Below are 27607 nucleotides of genomic sequence, written 5' to 3'. Positions count from 1 at the left end.
AACCGGCTCAGTCCCTTGGTAGCTGGAGACCAGGGAGAGAAGCAGAGGGTGAGATCCAATCCTGGGCTCCTGCTTTACTCCAGCCGCAGGCCAGGCATCGGAGTCCGTAATTCCCATTTTCCGTCCTTAAAGCGCCTCGGGAAAGTTCCGCGCTCTAACCCGGCACACCAGCGCACTGCACAAAAGCACCCCCAGACAGGCCGGCACCCACAGTGATGCGTGCAGGGGCCGGGGCTGCAGAGCTGCAGCTACAGGAGTAGGTCCCGGGCAGAAGAGCCAGGGAGGCAGAGATTAGAAGCCCCAGGCAAAGCCTAAGACGGACAAGGTCTTTGCTCCACGCAACACCTGCTGCTGCCGCCGCCCGCAATGATCCGCGTGGTTTCACTGCTGCTGAGCGCCGCGCTGCTCTGCGGCCACGGAACCCTCGGCCGCCGGGTGGTTAGCGGTAAGTTAGGGGCTGCTCGCTGGGTGGACAAGTGTGAGGGGTTCTTGGGGGTGCTACGGGGCAGGCTGTTTGGGGGAAGCACTCCAGGGGTGATTAGCGGGTGGGAAAGAACTTGTTATTTTTTGTGCTTCTCTTTCCAAACACGCACAGATTAAAGTTTATTTTTCCCTCAAGTGCCTTGTTTGTGGCTGCGGAACGAGACTCCGCTTCATATTGCTCATTACAGACATTCCCAAGCATTAATTCCAGTTGTTGTTGGGGTTTTTTGGGGGTGGGCAGAGGCCGATTGGGGGGCATAGATGAGCACCTGCAAAGGGGCGGGGTGGGGCGGGGTAGGGCGGAACCCAGAGACAGAAGGGGCGCTGCAGAAATGCTACCCCCTGTTGGTCTAGCTGGACATCAGGCGCCCTCCGCATCCCTTTCATCAGGTTGATTTCTGAGAACAGACCATGTCGCTGTGGTTCCCTCACTGTAGCCTGGGCATCAGCCTTTGTTCTCTGCAGGTCTGGCAGAGAGAGAGAAAGAGAGAGAGAAAGAGAAAGAGAAAGGGAGGGGGGGTGTCCAGCATTGTGCAAAGATGCCTTTGGCCTTAATGCCTTACTCCAATTTGAAAACTTCTCAGAACATGAAGTTAGCTGCAGTTGGGCTATGGTGTGCTTGATAGCAACTGCTGGTATGTGCACACAGTAGGTGTACCGCAAACGTTAGTTCCGAATCAATGTAATGTCAGTTGATCAAATTTGGCACGCTGCCCAATGCTTGCTGTAATTTTTGTTTTCAATTTGATTCATGCTTTAAATAATGCAAATTTCTTTCTTTCTTTCTTTCTTTCTTTCTTTCTTTCTTTCTTTCTTTCTTTCTTTCTTTCTTTCTTTCTTTCTTTCTTTCTTTCTTCCTTCCTTCCTTCCTTCCTTCCTTCCTTCCTTCCTTTCTTTCTTTTTCCTTCCTTCCTTCCTTCCTTCCTTTCTTCCTTCCTTTCTTTTAGAAAAAAATATATAATAAAGAGAACAACTTTCGGCACTTCACAATACGGTTTTAGGAGCAGAATGATACTTCCCATCACACAATAGTTCTTAATGGTGAAGAATCTGAAAGGGCTTAACATGAAGCTGCAACTTTGCTACCCTTCTTGGAATCCCTTGATATCCCAATTCAAGTGTTAACAATATATATCTGTTGGATGTATGTGGGTATATTTTTAAGGGCAAATGACTTTTTCATGCAGCGTGAACAGCTTTAGTAATCGTTTTCACATTTTGTGCGTCTGCACAACAGGTGTCACTACATGTAGAAGCAGGACAGATGAGAGCAACTTAATTGGCTGTGAAGTCTGACCTTTACAAACTGGCAGATTAAGCTTAATTGTTACTGATCTTCCCCCAAGGAATTTGTGATATTCTACATCTTCAGGATAGGATTCTTAAATATGTGGTTGCTGTTCAACTTTCTCCTTTTTTCCAGGTTGTTACAGAAGCTGTGGCATTAAATTCTTTTCTTCTCTAATTTTCTATGATGAAAAGTTTGTTATCTCAACTAACCTGATTGTATACATTAAATATTTGACTGCCTTTGTGTTTATCAGTTACCGATGCAAACAAATAAACAACAGAAACCATACTTAAAATATAAGATGCTTTTTAAAACAAACATTTAATTGACTTCAATAGCCTTTTAGTACATTCTTGTTTATATGCCATACAGTTTGCATAGAGACCAAAAGGCTATCTAAAGGAAAAACAAATTTTCATTGATTGATGGAGGTTCATTTTGTGTTCTATTTTTGTGCACAATATTCCAAAGCTTTTGCTGTGTTTTCTTACTATTCAAAGGCATCTTGAAAGTGACATCTGGAAAATTTCTATTTAACTGAACATGATCTATTTGACTTCTCATAAATTATGTTTATTTGATATTAAACACTTATTTAGTTATACTTTCTTAGGAATAATTTAATCACCTTTGATTATTACATTCAAATTGGAATTTAGCATCTGTAAACTGATTTGTGACTTTTATCCTTTGAGGTCTAAGGTTTTCTTTTCTTTTTTTTTTTTTTTTTTGGTGATTTTTTTAAATCTGTTCAGACTTGAGTGTCTGAGAACAGAGTAATTTAAACCCTGGTTGTTTTTGAAGCAATAGCTCGCCAACCACAAGAATGACTCTTTTTTTTGATGTTAAGTTTGGTATGGTGTATTAACTTTTCACAACACTGGGGAGCATTAACCAAATTTCTTTGTACTCAGATGTTAGAAGGCTGGAACAGTTTTGCTGGAACTATTATTGGAAGCATAGAATGTGGAACAAGGTTTCCATTTATTAAATTTTAATGAAACAATTTGTGATTTTGTATATGGTGTACTTCAATAATCACTTATTACCCCCCCCAAGAGAGATACTTAAGAAAATAATTTTCTACAGAAATTCTCTATTTTCATACTTTGAAATATTCAATAAGGTATTTTCAAATACTTTCATACCATGTATAAAACTAGAGTATTATTTTAAAATAGGGCAAAAGTATTTTTCAAACAAGCTTATCATCATAAACTGACCCATAAGGCTTAGTAGTAGCAAGCAGCAATAGCAAGCTATTTTTGTTGGTTAGTAGCCATGTTTATTTTGATTCATCAATATGCAGAAAGCTTTTAAGTATGATGATAGCAATCAATGACTATTTGTCAATTTATGGTTCTAAATGAGGAGTAACTTTTAGGAGGTTGGACTTAACACTGATTTCTTACTACAATCAGATGTGTAGAGAATATTTGTGGATCTGTAGTAATTTAATTTTATGAGCAGACTCGTAAGTAATGACATCACTGTGCAAAAGATGAGATTTCACTCTTGAGAATATAGATAAATATCAGAAAGAAGTTGGGAGCATATAGTTGAAGAGGATGTGAAACTTTTGGAATGTGAAGTATTGTGTTTCTCTCTCTCTCTCTCTCTCTATCTCGTTATTCCAGTAATTTCCTACCTGCTTTCCTAAAAAAATGATGTAAGATGTTTTTCATGGCACCTACACATCTTTCTGGAATATTTTAATATGTGTTAGTTTAACCTTATTAAAACTGTATACATTTTATTTAACAGGCTATGATTTAGATACTTCTCTTTTTATTACAAAAGTATTATAAAACATCGCAGATTTGCAAATGGAATCATATTAATATAATAGCAATGGAGACACAAGAAAAAATGCTGAGCATAACCTAGTCTTTGGAGCTATTCCACGACATCATCAGAAACATAAAGTGATGACAGTGCAATTTCTAAGATGCAATTACTTTAAGTATCTCTTGGGCACGAAAGGAACAAATTAATCTTATTGCTATCATTAAATAAACTATCCATTTATCATAAGCAATATTCCTTACCTGGTGTTTGTCATCATTTTATAGTTTTCTTTTACAACTTTTTCCAGAAGATAAAAATTTCTATTACATTAATGTTAGGAAAGTAACAGCATCTGTGTTAAAGGGTCTAAAGTGAACGTTCAGCAGATTCTCTGACTGGTATATTTTACTTTTTACCAATGCTTCCTCTGTTGGTATTCCCATACAGGTGGTTATGTTTGTATAAGTCTGAAGTGGGGTTTTTGCTTCTGGTGTGTTGGCATATCAGTGATCATAACACGACCTAACTATTTCATTATAGTTTTACTATAATGGGGAAACGCTCACATTTGGAATGTTTGCTTTATTTATATATGAAAGGACAAGATAAAAACTATCCTGAGAACATAACATAATTTGAAGATAAGAGATAGAACCCATTTGTTCTTATCTTAACCTTCAGCAACAGAGAAACTTCAAACCTAATTAGAAATCAGCTCTCAGTGCACAGCCACTTGAATATAGTAAACACTCAATAATTCTAGTCAATACTAGTGATTATAATACAGATTATATACATAGCACAAATGTTAATCATTTCATTCCCCACATTTGTCACCATTATTCTGTTTTACGCACATGTGGAGACAGCACTGAAATCTTAGTGAAGTCATAGATGGTAGACTTCAACAACCCCGACACTGCCTTTATGAAATTGGTCAAATTATTTAAATTTTCTCTGCTGTCTTTGCCTTGCTTTAAAAATAGGATGAGAACACTCACGTAAAGGGTAACTGGGATGACTAAAAGGATTTGAACACCATTGTATAGGTTGTTCCTTCACATATGTCAGGGCAGGGAGGTAGGAGAAAGAACTCAGCTTGGCAACACTGCGCCCACAGCTAAGTCTTCTTAGAGACAAAGGCAGATCTTTAGTTGAATAGAGAACATTTTTCCATCAATCACTAGGAGAGGTCATCCTTTCCCAGTTAACCAAAGGCATGGATTACACTAGTACTAAAGTTCTGCATTTTACATTATTGGTGAATGTCAGGCCATCAAAACTGTAATTGTTTCTATAAAACTCATTACCAGCCTTAGTTTACTGTTCTGGATTGGAAGATTTAAGCCAAGAAAATGTAACTAATACTAAGTTGCTGCAGTATGATGGTTCAGAGGTAATTTCTTTTGATTGACTCTTTTCACCCATAAGTCATATTTGGTTAATCATTGTCTTCTGAAAACTTTTCTGATCTCTTTTCAGATAGCCAGTGATATTTTCCAGTTGTGGGAACAAGGCATGCTGTTTCCATAACATCCATAAAATGGCCAGAGACTGTAGATTTAATTTTGCTTATCCAATTAAGAGAATGGGTTTCTTGCTTTATGTATTTATTTTTAAAATATTATTTTAAGATATTTATTTAATTGAACAAGTTACACAGGGATAGAGAGAGGCAAGGAAAGATCTTTCACTCACTGGTTCACTTTCAAGATGGTTGCAACAGTTGGGTCCGGGGCAATGCAAGCCCAAATCCAGGAACTTCTCCAGAGTCTCTAATATGGGTGGCAGAGGCCCAAGCACCCTGCTGATCTTCTATTGCTGTTCCCCAACTATTAGCAGGGAGCTGGTGTGGAAGTAAAATAGCCAATACATGAACTGGTGCCCAAATGAGATGTCACCATTGCAGACAGTGGCTTTACATGCCCGCCCTAAAGGGAGTGAACACAAACTATATTACATTATGCAATTAAATGATTTATGAAAACGGCATCAAAAAATAAGTTATTATATTTAGAATTTTATTTATAAGAAAAATTAGTAAGGAGTTAGTATAATATTGAACAATGAAAGCAAAATTAGAATCATTATGTTTGTTTCTTCATTCAAAAAATATTGGCCTTGATTGTGCCACAATAGATTGTATGGTAAATATATTTGTTAGTGTGATTTTGAGGGAAATAAGAAGGCATTAAACCACTTTAGGAGGCATTATCATATGAATATTCATTTGTATAACATACCATTTCTCAGCTAAAATAGAGCATTATGGAACAATCAGGAATTTGGAATGTATTCTTCATGTTTTTATTGAAGATACTGATCCAAATTCAACCCAACTATACTATTGATAATACATGATTACATTATGAGGCATAAGAAAAAAATTGTTAGCGTTATAACTGATCTCTCAAACTATGAGAAAGCAAATGACCCGGGAAAAAGTTTAGTCTTTTCCAGAAATGCTGTTGAGACAATTTGATAGAAGCCTTCTTACTTTTAAGAAGCAAAACCCCCACATTTCACCTTATTAAAATATCAGCTCCAGCAGCTGGCACAACAGTGCAGTGGCTGTCTATTTGCCTTGCATGTGTTGGGATCACATATGGGCAATTGTTTATGTCCTGGCTGCTTCACTTCCCATCCAACTCCCTCCTTGTGGCGTGGAAAACAGCGGAGTATGGCCCAGACCCTTAGGATCCCAGAGGAATCTTTTGGCTCCTGGCTTTAGCTTGGCTCAGCTCTGGCTTTTGTGACCACTTGGGGAGTGAACTAGCCAATGGAAGATCTTTCTGTCTCTTCTTCTCTCTTTAAATCTTCCTATCCAATTTAATAAATAAATCTTAAAAAAAATCATCTTCCAAACGAATTAAGGACCTAAATCTGCACCCAGGAACCATTCAACAATTACAGGAAAACATAGGAAACACTATTCAAGATATAGGTATTAGTGAAGACTTAGAAAAATTATCAAAAGCACAGTCAGTCAAGGCCAAAATAACCCAGTGGAACTAAATCAAACTAAGAAGCTTAGATACAGCAAAGGAAATGATCAACAAAACAAAGAGGTACCTGACAGAATGGGAGCAAATCTTTTCACACTAATTTGGGAGCTAATATCCAGGATTTACAAAAAGCTTCAGAAACTCAACAATAGTAAAGCAAACAACCCTGCAAAGACATGGGCAAAGGAAATGTGCACATATTTTTCAAAAGAACAAATTCAAATTGCTAATATACAAATGAAAAAAAAAACTCAGGCTCCCTACTATTAGGGAAATACAATAAAAACGACATTGAGGTTCTACCTAACTCCAGTGAGAATGATCTATATACAGAAATGTAATAATAACACCTGTTGGCATGGGTGTGGGGGAAAAAGATACCCAACTCTACTGTTTGTGAAAGTGTAGACTAGTGCAGCCACTATGGAAGTCTGTATGGAGAATGCTCAGACACCTGAAAACTGATCTACAATATGTACCGGCCATCTCACTTCTGGGAATATACCCAAATGAAACAAAATCTGCATATGTGAAAGTGACATGCAATCCTATATTAGTAGCAGCACAATCCCTAATAGCAAAAGAAGAAAAAAAAAGGTATGGTTGGGGGAGAAACAACCCGAATGCACTTAGAAAGAGAAGCGCATAAAGAATCCATGGTTAACTACTTCATGGAATACTACTCTGCCATTAAACATAATAACATTTCACCATTTACAGCAAAATGGTCCCAACTGGACACCATTACACTTTGTGAAATAAGTCAATCCCAAAAGACAAATACCATATTATTCTCTCTGGTGTAAGACATTCATGCAAAATACAAAAAAATAGATACATAAATGAATAATTATATGCCTATATTCTCATAGATGAACTTTACAGTGGAGATTAGCCTACCAGGAAATTAAGACACATTGCAGTGGCATCTCTGTACCCAAATAAAAGGAAGATTTCCGTGAAACAGTTGAATATATCTTGTTAATGTGACACTAAATTTTCTACTTTTGTCTATACCTACAATACAGTGATGCACTTAAATAGCAAAAGGATTTCCTGATGATGGAATTTCTAAGATAATTCCCAGAACTTTATAATGGACCTAACATCCTATTTTGTGCAAGGTAGATGGTGCTAGAAGAGGTTGGAACCCACCTAACCTTTTTTACTCAACAAGCACAATAACCTACAAGACAAAAAATTCATATGTAAATGCTGGTAAGTAAAACTACATTCAGTCGCACAAAAGACTAATCCAACAAGCTTGTGGAACAAGGATAGAATGTTGGTGTGTAAGTGCTGCTCTGTCTTCAAGGTATGCATTCTCATTACATCAGACAAAAATCCCATTTTTCTTACAAAAATTCCTATTTTCTTTTTTTTTTTTTTTGCCTTTTATATCACATAAGCTAATGTCTACCTAGATACTTAACACTCCTCTCTTAAGAGAAATAACTAAAAATCTTGCGGGGTACCATGGATGTAGATCCAATTTCTGTGTTTTCTTTGAGCTGGCTTACATGCATCAAGTTGCCAGGTTGGTCTGAGAATTGATTGTCTTGTGTGGCCCAGAGGGCGGGTCTCATCATCCAACAGTATGGTTTAGAAGCCCTGTCTCATGACTACCTAGAACTAGACAGATATGTTCTGTTAGAGAAACATTACAAATGTGTGCCTTAAAGATATGCAGCCCAAAATGAAGTGGTGACAATATGAAAGCTAAATGGGCCAAGGACAGATAACAAGCAGAATTTCCGTGATGCCATGCTAGGCCAGAAATTGCAATCCTCTTTGGCCTGGTCCTTGAGTTGTACAGCCTCATTGAAAAAAAGGCAAACATGGTTTTGAACCTAGTTTGTTCAGCTTTGACTGAAACTAGTTTCTTATAGCACAGACTATACCCAGTTTGCATGTGGAAGGCCTATCTATATGAAAGGTTTATCAACCTAGTGAATCTACTGGGTGAAGGCTATGTTTGCTTTCTCTCTCAAAGGAGAGTCACCTATTGTGGCTTGATCTTGAAAGCCTAATATAGTGATTCTATTATTTCCCTGTTTCTTAGGATTGGTAATCTATTAGAAAGATATCAGAACTGAAAACTGAAAACAGAAGTATGAATTTGTGGCATGTTCTAAATCTTTTCTAGGATCAATTTACATTGTGAACTTATTTAGCTCCTGATACTCATTCAGAATATATTAACGAAAATAGTCCAATTATGTTATCTTAAACTTGATTTTTCTCAATATTTTGTATAACCTTGGGTAGAAGGTCCTTTGTCTGTCTTGTTGATAAGCCAGCAATCAAAGGATGCTTTCAATAAAGATGCTAGGTTGCAGTTAGTAGTTTATAGCTAAAGCAAATGTAACTTTAGTGCATTAAAATTTATCCCACGGTTTTGAGAATATTTATCTGTCACATAAAGTGTTGATGAAGTAGTTTATCTGAATACAACATTTCAAAGAGTCAGGGAAATTCTCCATGTGATTCCATGGAGAAGAGCGTAAGAAGGAGGATAATTAAGCTGTTCTCAAAGAAGATTAGCCTTTACAGAAGTGGGAAAGTTGTTTCTACAATATGTGTATTAATACAGCTTTTCTAAGAATTAGGGTAGTATTTGGTTCCCAGCTGTTAGATTTCTACTGCCCCAACAGCCCAATGGAATCAGCTGAAGTGACAATAAGAGGTTCAGTAGTTGCTGCTTCTACTAATTTTGTGCAGCTTGGACTAAATTTCCATAATAACATGGAATGAGTAATAAAATATAATTAGATGTAAAAAAAATCCACAGTGTCAGCTTCAACTGATTATATGCAAACCATAAAAATTTATGCAATATAACTCTCATTTCCTGAAAACTGCTTTGCTGAATCTCAACTATTAGTGACTTCTGAGTTCAAAATCTTAGACCCGGCTAATATTCAGTCAATACACGTTGGAGCTAATGTATCTGTTTCAATTGGTAATTGGCTGCAGTTCTCATCCCCTGAGACACCCTTCCCCCCACTATATAACATCACAGTCTTCACTTTCTTATTCAGGATCTAGGAATAATTCTATTATAAATAGACAAAAAGAAATTACCTGGTACAGAGAGTACCAAGCCTGGCTTTTGTCCATGCCTAGTGCCCACAGACTTTTTCAGTTATTATTCCTTCTGTGGCATTAGGTATGCCAACCTGATATTTGATGCTCTCTTATACATTGACAGTTACATTTTAGTTTTATATGTGAGTTAATTCTCATCATTTTTGTGTGCTCACCGTGGTTAAATTCCTGCTTCATTGGTTTTTTAATATATCAAATATTGTTAATAATTACTTTAACATGTAAAAAGTATTTATATGTAAAAAACCAACCCTATACTCAAGACAACTAGGGTGTGATTGCTATATTGAAAGTCTGGCTACTTAATTTTTTCTAAAATTTGATATCTTACAAACAATCTTTTCGGATGAGTTTAACCCTTTCAAACTTTTGGAACCAAACTTATACAAAAAATTCTTGCAGAGAACAACTGAACAAATTGAAAACTTGGGAAAACTAATTGAGATGTATTTGCAGACTTAGAAATATGCAAAGGATGCAATTGATGATGATGAAAATAGAACTTGATTCTAAATTATAGGAATAAAAATATAGACTGAATGACACTGTTAGAATGTTACCAGGAACAACCAATTAAAGCAAAATAATCATAAAACCTAAAAATATACTAGAATATTTTTTTTAAAGATTTATTCATTTTTTATTACAGCCAGATATACACAGAGGAGGAGAGACAGAGAGGAAGATCTTCCATCCGATGATTCACTCCCCAAGTGAGCCGCAACGGGCCGATGCGCGCCGATCCGATGCCGGGAACCTGGAACCTCTTCCGGGTCTCCCACGCAGGTGCAGTGTCCCAAAGCATTGGGCCGTCCTCAACTGCTTTCCCAGGCCACAAGCAGGGAGCTGGATGGGAAGTGGAGCTGCCGGGATTAGAACCGGCGCCCATATGGGATCCCGGGGCTTTCAAGGCGAGGACTTTAGCCGCTAGGCCACGCCGCCAGGCCCTAGAATATTTTTTAAAAGCATATTAATTGAATTAGGATCAAACATTGAGACCACCATAATCACCTGTCAAAAATTATTTTCAGACTGATTTGTCCTCCTGAAGTTTCTAACTTATTCCTTGCAGTCAGTCATATTAATATGTTAATATTCATTAACAATGGCATTGTAGTCTTAATCTTGTCACCATTTTCAGTATTTTGTTCCTGGGTCCAGATCACAGTTAATAAGACAGAAAGGACAGCTGGCTGGCTTATCTCCATTACTGAAGCTGCTGTTCTATTAGTTGGCTCTTCTCAACTTCTGTCAGGATCTTGAATGTCACTCAAATGCTATTGTGAGATGATTAATGGGCTTGTAATAAGTATTCTCCCCTGTCTTTGAGTGTTAACCTCGGTCTTTCACTGCTGGTTCCAAGAGGAAACGTCAGGCACTGACTGGTTCAGTTGTAGACTAACAAAGGGTAAAAAAAGCTTGAATGTTTCTTCTTAATCATTTATGTACTTTGTTAGTGTTTAAGTGTAACAACATAATCCAGTCCTCCTTTACTGGCAACTTATCATGATAGGATATACATTAAACATGTAGCAGAATGAGATTTGCAATAGAATAAGATCCTAAAGTTCCTACAGGTGAACTTTAAGAAATTAGCACAAAGTCATTTGACTTAACTTTATGTAAAACACTTGATATTTTGTTTTCCAAGGTCAAACTAAAATCAAAATGCAACCAAAGGCAATAAAGACAGAGAACAGCAGTTGAGACAGGAAATCCATGTCAGGGTTGTTTTATTTTTTTGTTGGGGTGTGTGTGTGTGTGTGTGTGTGTCTGTTTAATTTGAAAAAGACATAAACAGGGAGAGGGCGAACGCACCTGTGTGCGTGGGAGAGAAACAACACCTATCTGCTTGTTCACTCTCCAAATGCTGGAAATGGCCCAGGGTGGGTCAGGCTCAAGTTGGAAGCTGGGAATCAATCTCCTCTGGGCACAGGGATTCAACTAAACCATCACCTGTTGCCCCTCAGAGTTTGTATCAGCAGGAAGCTGGAATTAGAAGCAGAGATGGTGCTGAAACTTCTGAATTCTGATAAGAAATGTGAATATCGAGATCAGCATCTTAATAGCTAAGACATATCCATGCCCCCTTACCAGTTTATAAGTTGATAACGGAAATTGCAGGTGAACAAGAGAAGAAACTACTGAATACCAAAACAAGACTATGGGCATTCTGGAAATTAACATTGGCATAACAAAATTTTTATTGAGAGTGAACTTAATCCTATTCATTGTATTGTTACATTAAATAGATGGATTTATTGTGACATCATATTACCATGAGGATTTTTAGTTACTGTTATCAGAAAATTTAATTTTAGTGCATTGAAGGGATGTGTGCAATTCAACTTCCAAAGACTTTTTAAAATGAAATTTTGCTTTTTCTGTATTTTAGACTTTACTGATTTTGTTGGAACAGATATAAATTAGTGATGCAAAAATGAAGTTTGATAGAAAGACAATATTCCATTAAGAGTGCTTATGAATTAGGGTCTGATGTTTTGGTGCAACAGGTAAAGCCTCCACGTGCCGTATGTCTCCAACATCCTTTTGGGTGAAGGTCAGGACCTTGGCTGCTCTGCTTCCAATTCAGTTCAATTCAGTTTTATTGGCCTGGAAAAAAACAGTGAACAATGGCTCCTGTGCTAAGACCCCTGTCACCGAGGTGGGAAACCAGGGAAAGCTGCTAGCTCTTGGCTTCAGCTCAACTCGGTGGTTATGGGCACTGGAGGTGGGGAGAGGAAGATGGATGAATGATCTCACTCTCTCTGTCTTTCTGGCTCTGGCTCTCCCTCTCTGAACCTGTAAATAAGTAAGCAAATAAATGAATAATTATTCGAAAGAGCCAAAGCTTTGTTTTTAGAGCTAATATCTTTAAGGATAGTTTTTTAATATATGAGTGACTTTTAAAGTCAATAGGTATCAGGCTAGTTGATTAAATTGACTGCTATAATGTTTAAAAGCCATTATAGAAACATAAAATAAAATTACAGGGCCCGGCACAGTAGCCTAATCACTAAAGTTTTCACGTTGCATGTGCCAGGATCCCACATGGGCACCAGTTTTAATCACGGTGGTCTTGGTTCACATCCTGCCCATAGCCTGTAAAAACAGGGAGCTATAGCTCCCTGCCTATAGCCTTGGAAAACATTTGAGGACAGCCCAAAGTCTTGGACCCTTCACCCATGTGGGAGACCCAAAGGAGACTCCTAGCTCCTGACTTCGCATCTGCTCAGTTCTGGCCATTGTGGCAACTTGGGGAGTGAATCAGCAGACAGAAGATCTTCCTCTCTGTCACCTTCTCTCTATATATCTGACTGTCCAATAAAAATAAATGAATCTTTTGAAAATGGGAATTACAGTTTAAGTTTTCTTTGAAAATTATGAATATTCTTTCTAAATATTTATAGATATCGAATATTTGGTTATTCTGTCTTTAGTTCTAAAAATTGCAGTAAACCCATACATTGTTAAGATTAACAATAAGAAATGGCAAATTTTAATTCGTTTAATTTAGACTTAATGAAATTGTGCATGGGAATAGGTGTATGAAATGGAAAATTATTATTTTAAACACGTAAAGAGCTAACTTCAGTCTAATAGAGCATTTTCAAGCCAAATTAGAAGAAAACATGAGTATTTGAGTTCAGAATATAAAGAGCATCTCTGAATGTGACTTGTAATTTGTTGTCAATTTGTCACTATTTCACAGTTGTTTTGACTAGTCGTCTAACTGCTTGACAGACTAAATTTGTTAAGTTTCAGCCTATCATGATCTCCATCCAAATGGTCAGAAATACAAAAAAAGTTAGACATTGATGAGATTTCATGAGCTGGTAGAGTCATTCCATCTGGATTCTAAACTATCAGATTTTTTTTTCATTTAAATGCACTCCTTCTTTACATTTTTAAAATTTCTTTATCCTTTTAACTATGTTTGAAAAATGTTAGATGGAATTTATGATCTCTGCAAGATATTTCTGTAGAATGGAAGACAACATTGGCCTAACAATTGGAATTCACATACAATCTATTCACAAAACAGGAAGTACTCAGAGAGTAAGAACATTTTCTCAAAGAACATGAGTACTTCTAAACTCTGGCCAATATTAATTATGCTAATTGGGCCTGGCACAAATGCCTAATGGCTAAATCCTCACCTTGAACACACTGCTTCCTGTCCAGCACTTTGTTAGTGGCCTGGGAAAGCAATGGAAGATAGCCCAAAGTTTTGGGACCCTGCATTCACTCACATCGGGGACCTGGAAGAAGCTCCTGGCTCCTGGCTTTGGACTGGCTCAGCTCCAGCCATTATGGCCACTTGGGGAGTGAATCAGTGGTTAGAAGATCTCTCGCTGTCTGTCTTTCTCTCTGTAGATCTGCCTTTGCAATTAAAAGAAATAAATCTTTATAAAAATGATGCCAATCAGATGTTTATTATGATTACTCTCTTCCTTGTTTCTATCAATTTTCAAGTTTAGTGAATTTGCCATTAAAAATCCAAAACGAAACTACATATTTAACCCAAAATTTGCCACTTCACATCTTATTCAGAATATCTATGCAAATGCTTTAAAAACATATGAAAAACATTAGAAAGAAGACTGGCAGCCAGAGAATGGGAGACACCATTAGCGTAACTACTGGACAGAGGGAGAGACAGCATGACGACGTTACGTGTGCTCATTCACCTCCCTAAATGACTGAAACAGCCAGGGCTACACCACGCTACCAGAAGCCAGAAATTCTGAACTGGGCGCCTTTGAAAGTCGGGGCACCCACACACTTCAGTCTTCTGCTACTTTCTCAGGAGCAGTAGCAGAGAATTAATTTGGAAGTGGGGACCTAAGGTTTGAACTGTCACTCTGACATAAGATGTTGCCATCACAGGCAGCAGCTGACCCTATCTTGCCACAACACTCTTGCCACCAAATGATTTGTTTTACTTTACTTGTTTTTAAAACTTAAATTACTTTATGAAGAACTTACAAGTACTTACTTTATTATCTTTCACAACTTCAACCTTTTAGTTCACTTCACCAAATATACTTGAAATTTCATCAACCATCTATGATTATTGGTTTTAAAAAGCTAAGCCAGGAAAATGTTGATTTGTATTAACAAGTATACCTTTGAAGCACTGTGTTTAAATCGACATGCTCCAATTTTATTGGGATATCAAACTGATTCTACAAATATGCTGGGAAATATATCTTATAAAGTGAATTATTGAAAGAAGCATCTGGATGATGTGTTTCTTATTTCTACTGGTGCTTTAATATTTAATTCTTCATATCATTAAGAATATAGTTCGGATAATCCGTATGTGGGCACCTTTCTTATTTTTTCCAGGCCAAAAGGTGTGTTTTGCTGACTTGAGGCATCCGTGCTACAAAATGGCTTACTTCCATGAGCTGTCCAGCCGCGTGAGCTTCCAAGAAGCCCGCCTGGCTTGTGAGACTGAGGGAGGCGTCCTCCTCAGCCTCGGGGATGAGGCTGAGCAGAAGTTGATAGAGAGTATGTTGCAAAACTTGACGAAACCTGGAACAGGAATTTCTGATGGTGATTTCTGGATTGGTCTTTGGAGAAATGGAGAAGGGCAGAACTCTGGTGCCTGCCCTGATCTCTACCAGTGGTCTGATGGAAGCAGTTCTCAGTACCGGTGAGTTCGGCATCGTGTACTCTAGGGATGCTTTGCAGGGTGGGAAAGGGGTAGGCTGTGTTCTTCAAAACAGAACAGGGAAAACCACTCAGCTGGCGTGTTTTTCACTATTCCTGTAACTCTCTGTAGAAACTGGTACACAGATGAACCTTCCTGTGGAAGTGAAAAGTGTGTTGTTATGTACCATCAGCCAACCGCCAATCCTGGTCTCGGGGGTCCATACCTTTACCAGTGGAATGATGACAGGTGTAACATGAAGCACAATTACATCTGCAAGTACGAGCCAGGTAATATATGGTGTACAGCGTACTTAGTAGATTTTGTGTTAGTGGTATGTTAGATTTTGTGTTTAACTTTACTATCTCTGGGTCTTTCTATATTTTAAATGTGGAATTACTTTTAACCATGCCATAACACTCAGAATACTTAAGCGTAGTATATGTCTTAGAAAAAAAAAGGCTGTTGAGCTAAGGAGAGGAATGTTACGGAGAGCAAGAGAGAGCACACCAGATACAAATGTAGGATTTAAGAAGTCTTTATTAATTAGCCCGGCTTAGTGATGGCAGCTCTTGCTGCACCCCAGGAACCATCACGCCACCTGGCGGAAGCCAGGGGGTTTTAAACTCCCATCAACATGCAACAGGGATTTTTCTCAATAAATTTAGGTGGTGCATATTACAAATCATCCAGTTAATTTAAGTTCAGAACACACCTCAAGCCATTCAACTTAAAGGTGTTCAAATTAGCAAATAGCTGTTGTTAGGGATGCTTGAAACAGTCCAGCAACCAAAACGGAGTCACATCTGCCCATTATTATGGAGTGCTGTCACCCAGCTGAACCCTGTCACAAGTATAGGCAGAAACAATTGGAGAGATATTTTCAAGGGAAAATAATCATTTCTGAGATGAAGGCCAAAAATTCTCTTTTTTTGTAAACACATGAGCAAAAATGCATGTTTTTCAATTTCTTCAACATTTACTATAGCATGTGGAAAGTAGGCAGAAGTTACAAAAGCAGATACAGGAATACACAAAAGAGCTCTCTGAATGATTTAGTGAATGCCAGCCACTTTCTCATGGGTCATTTGCTTATCATTTCATGGCACAATACTTGGCTTGCGGTCCTACAAGGAAATCAGATAGATTATAGCACATTACATTGTAACAGACTAAAGTATGTGATGCTTTCTTTGTATGACTCCCACTCTTTGAAATAAAGCCCACTAGTCAGCTTTCTTTTGGACTCTCCAACTTGCCACATGAAGAAATGGAAGGATCACACTGATTTGAGTAATAATAGTATAGTTTTTGTTGTTGTAAATAGTAAAGCTGAATTACTTTGAAAAAGGCAGCTTATGAGAACTGGCATTTGACTAAAAGAGAAATTAATTGAAACTGTAAACATATTTTAGACAATCATTTGAGGAGAATCAGCATAACAGCATAGCACATTAAGACTGTCTGTTACGTTGACATTCCAGATGGGCGGCGATTAGAGCCCTGGCTGCCCTTCTTAAGATCCAACTCCATGTTGATGCACCTGGAATAGCAAGACCCCTGCAGTCATGGGAGACTTGAAGAAGCTCAGACTTCTTTCTTGAATCTGGTTCAGCCCTGGCTATCATGCCATTTAAAGTGAATCAGGGGATGGAAAATGTGTTTTCTTCTGACCCTCCTCCTCTCTCTGTATCTCTGCCTTTCAATCATAAATTCAATATATATATGTATATATTACACACATATATACATATATAAACACACACACATATATTAAAATAATTTGGAAAAGCCACATTTTATAATTAGGCATTGGGGTTCTTGTTTCTGCTTTTCTCCTCAGTGTTTGGAGGTGTTTCATGGACTCTTCTGAATGGCTGTCTGCTTGATCTCATTATGTGTGCTTGTGGAAGGCAATTAAAACTAAGTACTTCTGCTCCCATTATTCTCTTGAAGCTACGTGATTCCTTTTGCTATAAGAGTGTAAAGCACAGTGACTATTTGGATTAGGCTCAGCGTTATTTTATGTATATCCTGCTCTTGAGTGTATTATACCTGTTGATTTTATTCTCTAACCCCTTAGGTGACTGAGTCCATCATTTTACTCTCCAGGAAGCCTTTGAAAAACTGTTTTCAAACTTAAAATGAAGAAAAATGCATAATATTTGCAATAAATGTTGTCAGGGTGGTTGCTTAGTACAGTGGTTAAGATGCCTGTGTTTCATGATGGAGGGCTTAAGTATGATTTCCACCTCAGTCTCCTGACTCCAGCCGCCCACTGACATGGATCCTGCTGTCTCTAGAAATGGGGCCTCTGGCACCTAAGCATTGGACTTAGATTGTGTTCCCAGTTTCCGACTCTAGTACTGTCCCAATATTAGCTGCTGTGTCCTTTTAGGGATTGAAAACTTTATCGTCTCACTACTTTTCAAATATGCTAATACAAAAGTCCCTCTTTCTCTCTGAGTTTTCAAACCAACTATTTGATCATTTAGATGTTTCTTTCAAAATTATCTCATTATTTAGGACAATATTTCCTTTGTAATCTTCACTTGTTTTTGTCAGTAACCTAGGTTTGTATTGCTCATGCAACATTTAAAATATAGAATTCTTCCTTATTTGTCTTACGTATTTTACCCAAATCTTTAAATGATACATGTTCATGAAAATATGCCTTTATGTATTTGATAAACCCATGTACAGGATTGCGATTGTCTTTAAAAGTGTGATCAAGATTTTTATTCTTGATTTTACTTGTTAGCCTTTCTATTTTGTATTTTGCAAATTTCTTTGACATAGTATCTGCATTGTGGAAAATGTCCACTTACCTAAATTCCTTGGCTACATATCCAGTGCTTGGTTTTCAAGGTTCTTCTCCACAGACCCGAGACTCCTGGAGGGATGAGGTGATAGTGTTCTGCAGCAGAAACATTGGAGACAAATTGGTGGTGAAGGATATCCATTTATTAGTGAGAAATCACAAGCTTATATAGGGTAGGAGAGGGGGCAGGCAGAAGAGTGGTCCCAACAGTACTTCTACCTGACAACAACATTGTGGTTGGTTAACAGTATGTCTATCTCTCCGGACCCTCCAATGAAATCAAAGGTCAAGAAGCACAGGAAGGTGTGTCTCAGGGCAAACTCCTCACCTGCTGAAAAACCACATGAATGTTACATTTCGAATTCCTAGAGTTGTTTACCATGGAAGTTCCAGCACAGCTCCTTAAAGAGGCAGAAAAGAGAAACTGGGTGCAACCCATTGCTTTTGCTGCATGCCCAGTGAACAGGCCATGTTGTGCTCTTGGTTAGTTGAGACTCCTGTCAGGGGTTCCCTGTGGCGACATAGTGTGCCATGTGCCTATGGCTTCCCACATGGGCTAGACAGGCAGAGACCCAGGGACAATCTCCCACACTTTATTTTAATTTTTTCTTCACTTTTCTTTTTTTTTTTTAAGATATATTTACTTTTATCTGCAAAGCAGATTTACTGAGACAAGGAGGTCCTCCATCTGCTGGTTTACATCCCAAATGGTCTCAATGGCTGGGGTTAGCTGGTCTGAAGCCAGGATAAAAGAGCTTCTTCCAGGTCTCCTACATGGGTTCAGGGGCCCAAGTGCTTCAGCCGTCCTCTGCTGCTTTCCCAGGCCATTAACATGGAACTGAATGGAAAGTGGAGCAGCTGGGTCTAGAACCCTGCCCATATGGGTTGTCTTACCCTGGAAGAGAAGCCTGTTGAGCCACTGCACTGGCCTCTCTTTTTCTTTTATTTATTTCTCTCTGTCTTTTAGATTTATTTCTTTTTGCCTAAAAGACAGAATTTACAGAGAGAAAAAGAGAAGAGGCATGGGAAGAGCAAGGGATCATTGATTTGCTGCTTCATTCCTCAAATGGCTGCAACTTCTGGAGCAGAGCCAATCCAAAGGCAGGGGCTTCCTCCATGTTTCCCAGATGGGTTCTGAGTCCCAAGGACTTTGGCCCATCGTTTCCTGCTTTCCCATTCCATGAGCAGGGAGCTGGAGTGTAAGTGGAGCATCCAGGACACAAACTGATCCATTTTAGATGCTGGCATGGCAGACTGAAGATAGCATACTATGCCTTGATTGTACGTATTTTAAAGTGATTTAATTTACTTGAAAGACAAGATGACACAGAATGGCAGAGACAAAGAGATCTTTCTTTCATTGATCAGTTCACTCCCCAAATGATTTCAAAGGCAAGGGCCAGGCCATGCTGAAATCAGAAGTCAGAAAAATTCCATCTCAATCTCCCTCATGCGTGCAGGGGTCCAAGTACTTGGATATCTTCCATTGTTTTTGTAGGCAAATTAGTGAAAAGCTCAATTGGAGGTTGATCAGCTGGCATGAACTATACACTGATATAGGATCCAGTGTTTCAGTCAGTGGTTTACTCGTACGTGCCACAATGATGGTCCTGACTTTTAACCTCCATTACTTAAATTTTCTTTTGAGAATCAGAGAGAAAGGGTTGGTTGACTGTCCAAATGCTTGCAATGGGGCAGGACAGAGCTGGACCCGGCATCAGATCCAGGGACTGCAATCAAGTTAGGTCTCCAAATGGGAGATAGGAACTCAACTGCTTGAACTGAGCCATTACCTGTTGCATCCCAGGATGTTCATTGACAGAATGCTGGAATCAGGATCCAGAACTGGTAACGGAACCCACAGACTATAATGTAGGAAGCAAGCATCTAATGTGGCTTCTTCATCCTTGGGCCAAGCATGTGTCCTAGAACTTAATTTCTTGGTGCTGAGAGGGTTTCAGGATTAATGAATCTATGTGAGTAAAATATGTAACTATGATTGATTATTTTGAACTTAATGTCTGGTTTTATTAGAGTCAGGATGTCACTTGTTTTATGTACTACTGTTCTTTAAAAACAATCTAAGATCAATGACTTGCAATGTACTTAAAATACTCAACTAATTCTGTGAAAACTGAATACTTGATTTTAAGTTTCCTTTCTTATGCTTTTTGTTACTGGTCAGTGAACTGCATATCTGTTCTTTGGATCTTACTATGCCAACCAATGACATTGTAGTTGTGATGTTTCTAAATGTGATTTTTGTACAAAATTCTCGAATGCTCCTGGAACAGTAGCCTAGCAGCTAAAGTCCTCACCTTGCATGCTCTGGGATCCTGTACGGGCACTGATTCTAATTCCAACGGCTCCACTTCCCAGCCTGCTACCATCTTGTGGCCTGGGAAAGCAGTCAAGGACAGCCCAAAGCCTTGGGACTCTGCACCTGCGTGGGAGGCCCTGAAGAGGTTTCATGCTCCTGGCTTTGGATCGGCTCAGCTCTGATTGTTGTGGCTTCTTGGAGAGTGAATCAATGGATGGAAGATCTTTCTCTCTGTCTCTCCACCTCTCTGTATATCTGAATTTCCAGTAAAAATAAAATAAATCTTTAAGAATGTTTTTAAATTCTCTAATATATAACATGTATAGGATTATGCTTCTAATATTATCTTGTTTAAGCAGCAACTTACATTGATTTAAAGGCTGCTAAGTTACCTTAAAATAACTCATTCTGTGTTGATAAATTGTATAATATCCATGTCATTGAAAACCAAGTGACATGTCATTGAAAACCACAGTGTAGTTAGGTTCTATACAAGAGTAATGCAGGCAAGGGTTTAATCTGAGACTTGAAGACTATTAATGCCTAATAAAAATTTATGCAATAGAGAAATAAATATTATTGTAGGATAGTAGATGAATAAATTCCTATTAATAGATGCATGACAATGTAAATATAGTTGGGATTGTGTTAAAATGCTTTTATAATTTAAAAGTAATATGAGATATTGCCTGAAATTTATCCCTCCAAAATTAGCAAATGTAAATATAGTTACATTATTTGTTCAACTAAAAATAGTTTTTTCTTACTAATACAGTTTATTGTTGTTAAATTATTTACCTAAATAGCAGTGTTCCTTAGAGGAAAGACATCTAGGGTGGAGTAGTACTATTTTAACCATTTTAAAGTCTGTGCTGTTTGAAAAACCTCATTTTAGGAAAAGGGAACAACTTATAAACCTTAATCTGTGATTATTATTTAAATAAGTAGACACACTTATTGCTAGACAAATCTAAGGGTATTATTGTTTGTGTGGGACAGAAAAATTATTTAGGATACTTTTATTTACATCATCAATTGAAAATGTAATTTATATGTAATCGACTATTGATTATTACTGCAAGGAGAAACCTAAATATTTCTCTGATTTCTGGAAAAATATCGTCATAGTCCGTCTTCAAATTGTGTCTAATGTCTAACATTTCATATTTATCGATTTTCTGCCAACTTTGTTTCTGCTTTATATTTATTGGTTGTAGCAGGCTTTCATTAACACAGAGCACCTATTGATTGTTAAATGTAATTTGGAATTGTAAAGGGAATTCATCAAATGGAACTTTTACTCAAAGATAACCAAATATAAAAAAGATAATTAAATATTTACTTTATGGTAAGATCATTTTATGTTCATTAGATTTAGGAATATACTTCTAACTGTAAGATATTGTTACATATCAAAATCATAGAGTTTTGTTTTACAATAATATTGTATCTGTTTTCACATCTCTTATCATTATACACCATAATTATGCTATTTATTTACAGAGATTATTCCAACAGAACCTGTAGAAAAACCTTATCTTACAAATCAACCAGGAGACACCCAGGAAAATGTGGTTGTTACTGAAGCAGGTAATTTGTTCAAGTGTCTTTAACTCCTTAATCAATAACAGAACTGTACATTGAAACACTATTTCACATTGACATACCTTGGGCAAGTGATGACTAAATATGGATCTATGCAAATTCACTTTTGAATTTGCTACAAAAATGTATTAAGGTGATGTTTGAATAGAAGCTGATATGTTCAGATTTTTACTTCAAATTGATGTTATCTGGGACAAAATAGAGAAACTGGCACTAAAACTTCGAGGTGTAGGGAACTTTCCCAACAACACATAGATATCATTATGTATTTTGACATATTCTGTGGCCTACAAAGAATGATGTGCTGGTAAATATTCAGGAATTGACTCTTTTATAGATGGAATATAAAAAAGTAAACCTAATTTTGTAACCTTTGCCAATTTCTATGGCAAAATAGCCCTAACCAGGCACTTTCAGGTTACCTAAGTAACCTGAAATGTTCTTACCAGCAGGTTTGGAAAAGATATCCCTGCTACTGCCTACACCTCATACCATTGCTACAAAGGAAATGAACTGCATTTCCCAACACAATTAGCATGTTAATTCAAAACAGCTCCTATGTCAGCTGGGGTTCCTTTGAGCAGAACCCCATAGTCAAAGATCCAAAGTCTCAAAATCTTCCCACAGATGACCTGAAGTCCATGAAAAATGGGAATATTTTCTCTTTTTATTTGCCATTAAATATTAGAAATGACAATAGCCTTTGAAGAGGAAAGGTAATATTTCTGAATCTTAAAATTCTAAATCACCTGGGGGCTTAAGGGAAAAACAGTGAATTCTCATCCAAATACTCCATCATTAGGCCACATCAAGAGGATGTGCAGTTAAGTGGGTACTTGATCCATGCCTGGACCACTTGGAACAGATTTATTTACAGTCGTTATCATAATGAGCTTGGATTTGCAATCTAAATTTATAGTTCTGTAATTAGCTTGTCTGTTTGGGATATGATCTCAAGATTTAATGCTTTTGACTTTCCAGGTGCTTAATTTTAAAATCAACCAGATCATCTGAAAAACCTACTTAAAGACATTAGTAAATAATTACATGGGGAATTTTTTCTCTGAAGATATTAAAAATATTCTTAATAAAGTCATTTTAGGCTATATGGGATTTCTGTGTAACAATTTTTCATTTTGCTGAACACCTAACCTTGTCAAGTGTGATGAAATAGTAACAAAAATAATTTGCTTTAGAATTTAATTAGGATCAAGTCTTGTGTCGCTGTTATGACTCCATCATCAGTTAATATTTAAATACTGTTTAATTTCATACTTGCATATTATCATTTCACTGAGATTACTGACTGATATATTTATCTAGTAAGTCTAGCTAGTGCTTGTTTCTCTAGGCAGTAGTGAGAAGTAATAGCTAAGATTATTATGAAAATAATCCATGACTGAATTATAAGTTAAAGAGCAGTTTTTGGAAATATGGATAGTAAATTTAAGCATGATAATTCAGTACAATTTTCCTTTTTTTTTACAAAAACATGAATGATTATTTTATTAGATTTCTCTGTGTTTGGGAAACTTGTTTGAAATCTACTTATTGGTAATAATTTTACCTTACTTAATATTAGGGAAAATCCTTATATAACTTTGGTATGAATTCTTCCTCAAGTATCCTTAAATACTAAGGTTGTTTTACTTTTGCAGGCATTATTCCCAATCTTATTTATGTTGTTATACCAACAATACCCCTGCTCTTACTGATACTGGTTGCTTTTGGAACCTGCTGTTTCCAGATGCTACATAGAAGGTAAATGGTGTCTGTGTGCAGAGACAGCATAGACTACTCTAAGTAGATTTTTTAGAAATGTTTTGAAAGTATTAGTATAGAATTAGCTACATTTTAGCCTGTCTTAAGGAAGTGTGAATTCCATATATGTAAGTACAAATTCAGCACATACACTGCAGTAAGATGTCTCTTTATTTAGGATTCATGCCTTATATCGTTTCATCTTTGTGAGTCTTGTGGAACAGGTGCCTCTCTCTTTGCTTCTTCCAGTTGAGAAGATGGTGGTTTAGATGGATTACCTAGCTGGGCTTGGGACCTCTTGGTAGATCAAAATCTCAAGGCTTGTGAGTTTACCTCACACACACTATATCGTACTCTCTAAACACAAGAATGAATACCAGCACATTTAATCTTAATATCACGTCATATGCAAATTGATTTTTGTGGGTGCATTTGGAAGTAACATTTCAAAATTCAATTTGTAGGCCTCTACTTTGTTTCAAAAGGATCCTTGAAGAATAAGAAATGAAACTGCAGAGGTGAAATTAATTCATTCTGGGAAAGACATCTTGAGATATTTTAACAACAAAAATCTTGGAAACATTCTGATTTTTGTATTTGCTTACCCCAACCTTTGAGTTGAAGTTTTCCCATCTGTGTTAATGTGCCAAATAAACAAGAATATAGAACTTACAAATATGCATCAAGGGAAAAAGTGAAATTGGTGGGCTTAAATAAGGATATGTTTGCTAAATGAAATCAGGATTTTTTATTACAGTATTCCAAACAAGAATTATCCAAGAGAATGCCTTCATAGGAAAGAACTTGCAAAGAAAATGTTTTTCCTTTCGATTTATCTCATTTTCTTTTCTTGAAATAGATCATAAAGATCTCACTAAGTAAGTATTAAAATCCCAAGAAAAAAATTACTAGTTTTAAGTGCCAACTAATTCACTTATATTTTTTTAAATATGCAGCCTGAACTTAGCTGGCTGTTAAAAGAAAGCATTTTTAATAATGATGAACAAACCTTGAAAAATTGATACTACACTTTGTATCCTCTTGGATTCCAAATATATAAAAAATGGAAAACAATTAAAATGTATTTCTCAAATATTTGTAAATGGTAATAATCATTAATTTAGCATACCTTATCTGAAAATCCAAAATCTGAATGCTGAAAAACTTGAACATTTTTGTGTGTCAACATGATGCTACAAGTAGGACATGGGATTTTGTGCAATGAATCAAAGTGAAAACGCAGATGCACTATTAATATTGTGTAAAATTGCCTTGACTGAGTATACAAAATATATATGAAGCAAAAATGAGTTTTATACTCAAACCTGGATGCTGTGCCCAAAATATCTCATTGTGCACATGCAAATATTCAATTATGCAGAACGCTCTGGAGCCCCAACTACTGCTAGTCCCAAACATCTCAAATATAAAATATTCAGCCTGTAAATATTTAGGTCCTTGCTCTAATCCCTAATACTATGAATGGAAAGATGGTTTATTATTGTGAAACTCAGTGAATGAGAGGAAGGATTTTTATAAATCCCCCCTAACCCATTCTGGACTGTGGAGAAACACCCATCAACAGGCCACTTAAAGTGCCTCAGGTTTTTATAATTTGAAAAACTGAAGTTTTTACTTTTTTGAAATTCTCAGAGTGAGAAAATGAGCAAAAGTAGACCACCTCAGAAGCCAGAAAGATGTAGAACTTAATTCTTTTTTCTTAGATCCTCCGCTTTTCCTTTCTTCCAGGAGAGCAAGGAGAAACTTCATGAAAGACTCAACTCCATTTTCATCTGAGTGCCTTCCAGAAAATTTAAATGCCAATCTGGTACACATGATGGTTTCTGTCATTCCATTTTGTATCTAAAATAATTCTATTTCCCTTAACTGGCAATAATCTTTAAACAAAATACTAATTCTAAACATTACCACCATTAATAACTTAACCATCTTTTTTTAACCATGTAAAAAATTTCTGTGTCTGATAAACTTAGCTTGATTTAGTTTCCATTTATGCTAGATGACTTTGTAGAATAAAGTGCGTTATTTACGTGTGCAAAAAACCTATAACACCTGCAATTTATCCTTAACATTTTATTAGCCACAAAATATTTAAGTTGAACTGAATTACATAATATTGGACAATTATAAAGTATGTTGGAAATAAGTTATTTCTCTCTTTGAAGGAGTTTTGCATGGCCTGGTTATTTAATGCTGTGGGGTGGGGTTGGAGAAGAGGCATGCCTGTCGGGATTAGGGAGGCTAGGGATTGGATACAATGAGTGAGAGAAGAGAATGAATTTAGAACATAAAATAAATAAGGACAGATAGAGAATATTAACCGAGATAGAGATAATTTTCAGCAAAGTAGACCATGTTGATCTAGATCTTGACAAGTAGAGGATGACTTGGGTAAACTCATGTACAGATATCTAAAAAACACTTTATTCATGGAAAGACAGAAGAGAACAGAACCCTAGATACAGCATCTATACATGAACCAGAATTCTACATCTACTGGAGTGAAGTATAATCACCATGCAAGAACCCAGGTAACGCTAAATTAGAAAAATCTGAATCTACCACTGAACTGCACAAGTTCGAGAGACTAAGCAAAAATTGAGCTTTCAAGGACCAACTTATGTACAGGATGAGAAAACTTATGGGAAGGAGGATGAGGAATAGGCAGGTTCTCACACACTTACTAGAATAGCCTGTTTCGATGATTTTATTAAATGCATGACACTTAAAAAGCAAAATTTTAAAAATTATTGAGCAAAGAAATTAAAGGTCGGTGAATTAAATTGAAACAGGATTATATCAGAAAAATTTACCCTTCATAAGGGGCTATTTGCCATCATCACATGTAAGAATAATCCAGAATTTTCATAGTAATGAAAAATATGCTGGTAAAAGGAGAATCTTTTCCTAAGGAAGTATCGGGAATATCTCCATTGGACCAAGACATGCCTAGTTCGATAGGAAATTTCATAGACTGAACTTATTTTTTCTTTATGTTTTTCAGTAAAGGAAGAACAAAAACTAGCCCAAACCAATCCACACTGTGGATTTCGAAAAGTACCAGAAAGGAAAGTGGCATGGAAGTATAAGGACTTGTTGATTGGGCTCCAGAAAAGAGTTTCGTAATTCTGGATCCATATAAGGAATGGCATCAGAACATTAGCTTGGAATGGCTTGAACTCTCAAAGGACATGCAAGATGAAGTGTAAGCTCCCCCTTGAGGCAAATATTGAAATAATTTTATATGTTTGTTATTTCATTTACAAAGATGTGCTGTGCTGATATGCGCTGTGCTAATAATGGAGTGAGATAAGCTTATTTTGCTAAAGGATGCACCAAACTTCACGTAAATGGAATGGACCACCCTGCTAACGTTGGTGTCAACACTTAGCAGTTTGTTGGAAGCAATTATTTTTATTTTTTCAACTTTCACAAGTTGTAATCTAGTTGATGTAAAGAAAATTGTAGTGAAATTTACACTGTGCAAAAATATTTTACCTTTGCATAAGCATTTGATAAAAATGAACTGTTCTTATATTTATTTTATGATGTTTCATTTTCAATACCTTTTGTTTTGATTAAAGAAATATATCACTATTGTAAGTTGAATTCTCACACCATCCACAAATGTATTACCATACATAAAGTGTGTCTTTTTCCTCTTCTTTTGTTTTTTTATACTAGAAGAGGTTCATCTCTCGTTTCCTCTGATGGTGGTAGGACAAGTTTAGGAAATCTCTTCAGA

General features: G+C 36.8%; 1 protein-coding gene across 2 annotated transcripts; it reads left to right on the top strand.

Annotated features, from left to right (window-relative positions):
* Positions 1 to 295: 295 nt before the first annotated feature.
* On the top strand, positions 296 to 27399 carry CHODL (chondrolectin). 2 transcript variants are annotated; one of them, XM_058661263.1, is made up of 7 exons: positions 296 to 445; positions 15028 to 15337; positions 15467 to 15624; positions 21979 to 22065; positions 23739 to 23841; positions 25591 to 25669; positions 26867 to 27399. In XM_058661263.1, exons 1-7 carry the CDS (start codon positions 367 to 369, stop codon positions 26867 to 26869), a joined length of 819 nt encoding a protein of 272 aa, XP_058517246.1. In that variant the 5' UTR covers positions 296 to 366; the 3' UTR covers positions 26870 to 27399. The 2 variants fall into 2 exon arrangements, with proteins under 2 accessions (XP_058517246.1, XP_058517245.1); XM_058661262.1 differs by lacking the exon at positions 25591 to 25669.
* The last annotated feature ends 208 nt before the right edge of the window (positions 27400 to 27607 follow it).

The sequence above is a fragment of the Ochotona princeps genome, chromosome 3 (genome assembly GCF_030435755.1).
Source record: "Ochotona princeps isolate mOchPri1 chromosome 3, mOchPri1.hap1, whole genome shotgun sequence".
NCBI lineage: Eukaryota > Metazoa > Chordata > Mammalia > Lagomorpha > Ochotonidae > Ochotona > Ochotona princeps.
This window is presented reverse-complemented; position numbering and strand designations above follow the sequence as displayed.

What these genes read in the sequence shown, in the direction of transcription:
- CHODL (XM_058661262.1), top strand. Translation starts at nt 367, where the DNA reads ATGATCCGCGTGGTTTCACTGCTGCTGAGCGCCGCGCTGCTCTGCGGC. An exon ending in TGTGGTTGTTACTGAAGCAG is followed by an intron (nt 22,066 to 23,738) that starts GTAATTTGTTCA and finishes TTACTTTTGCAG; the next exon opens with GCATTATTCCCAATCTTATT. An exon ending in TTCCAGATGCTACATAGAAG is followed by an intron (nt 23,842 to 26,866) that starts GTAAATGGTGTC and finishes TATGTTTTTCAG; the next exon opens with TAAAGGAAGAACAAAAACTA.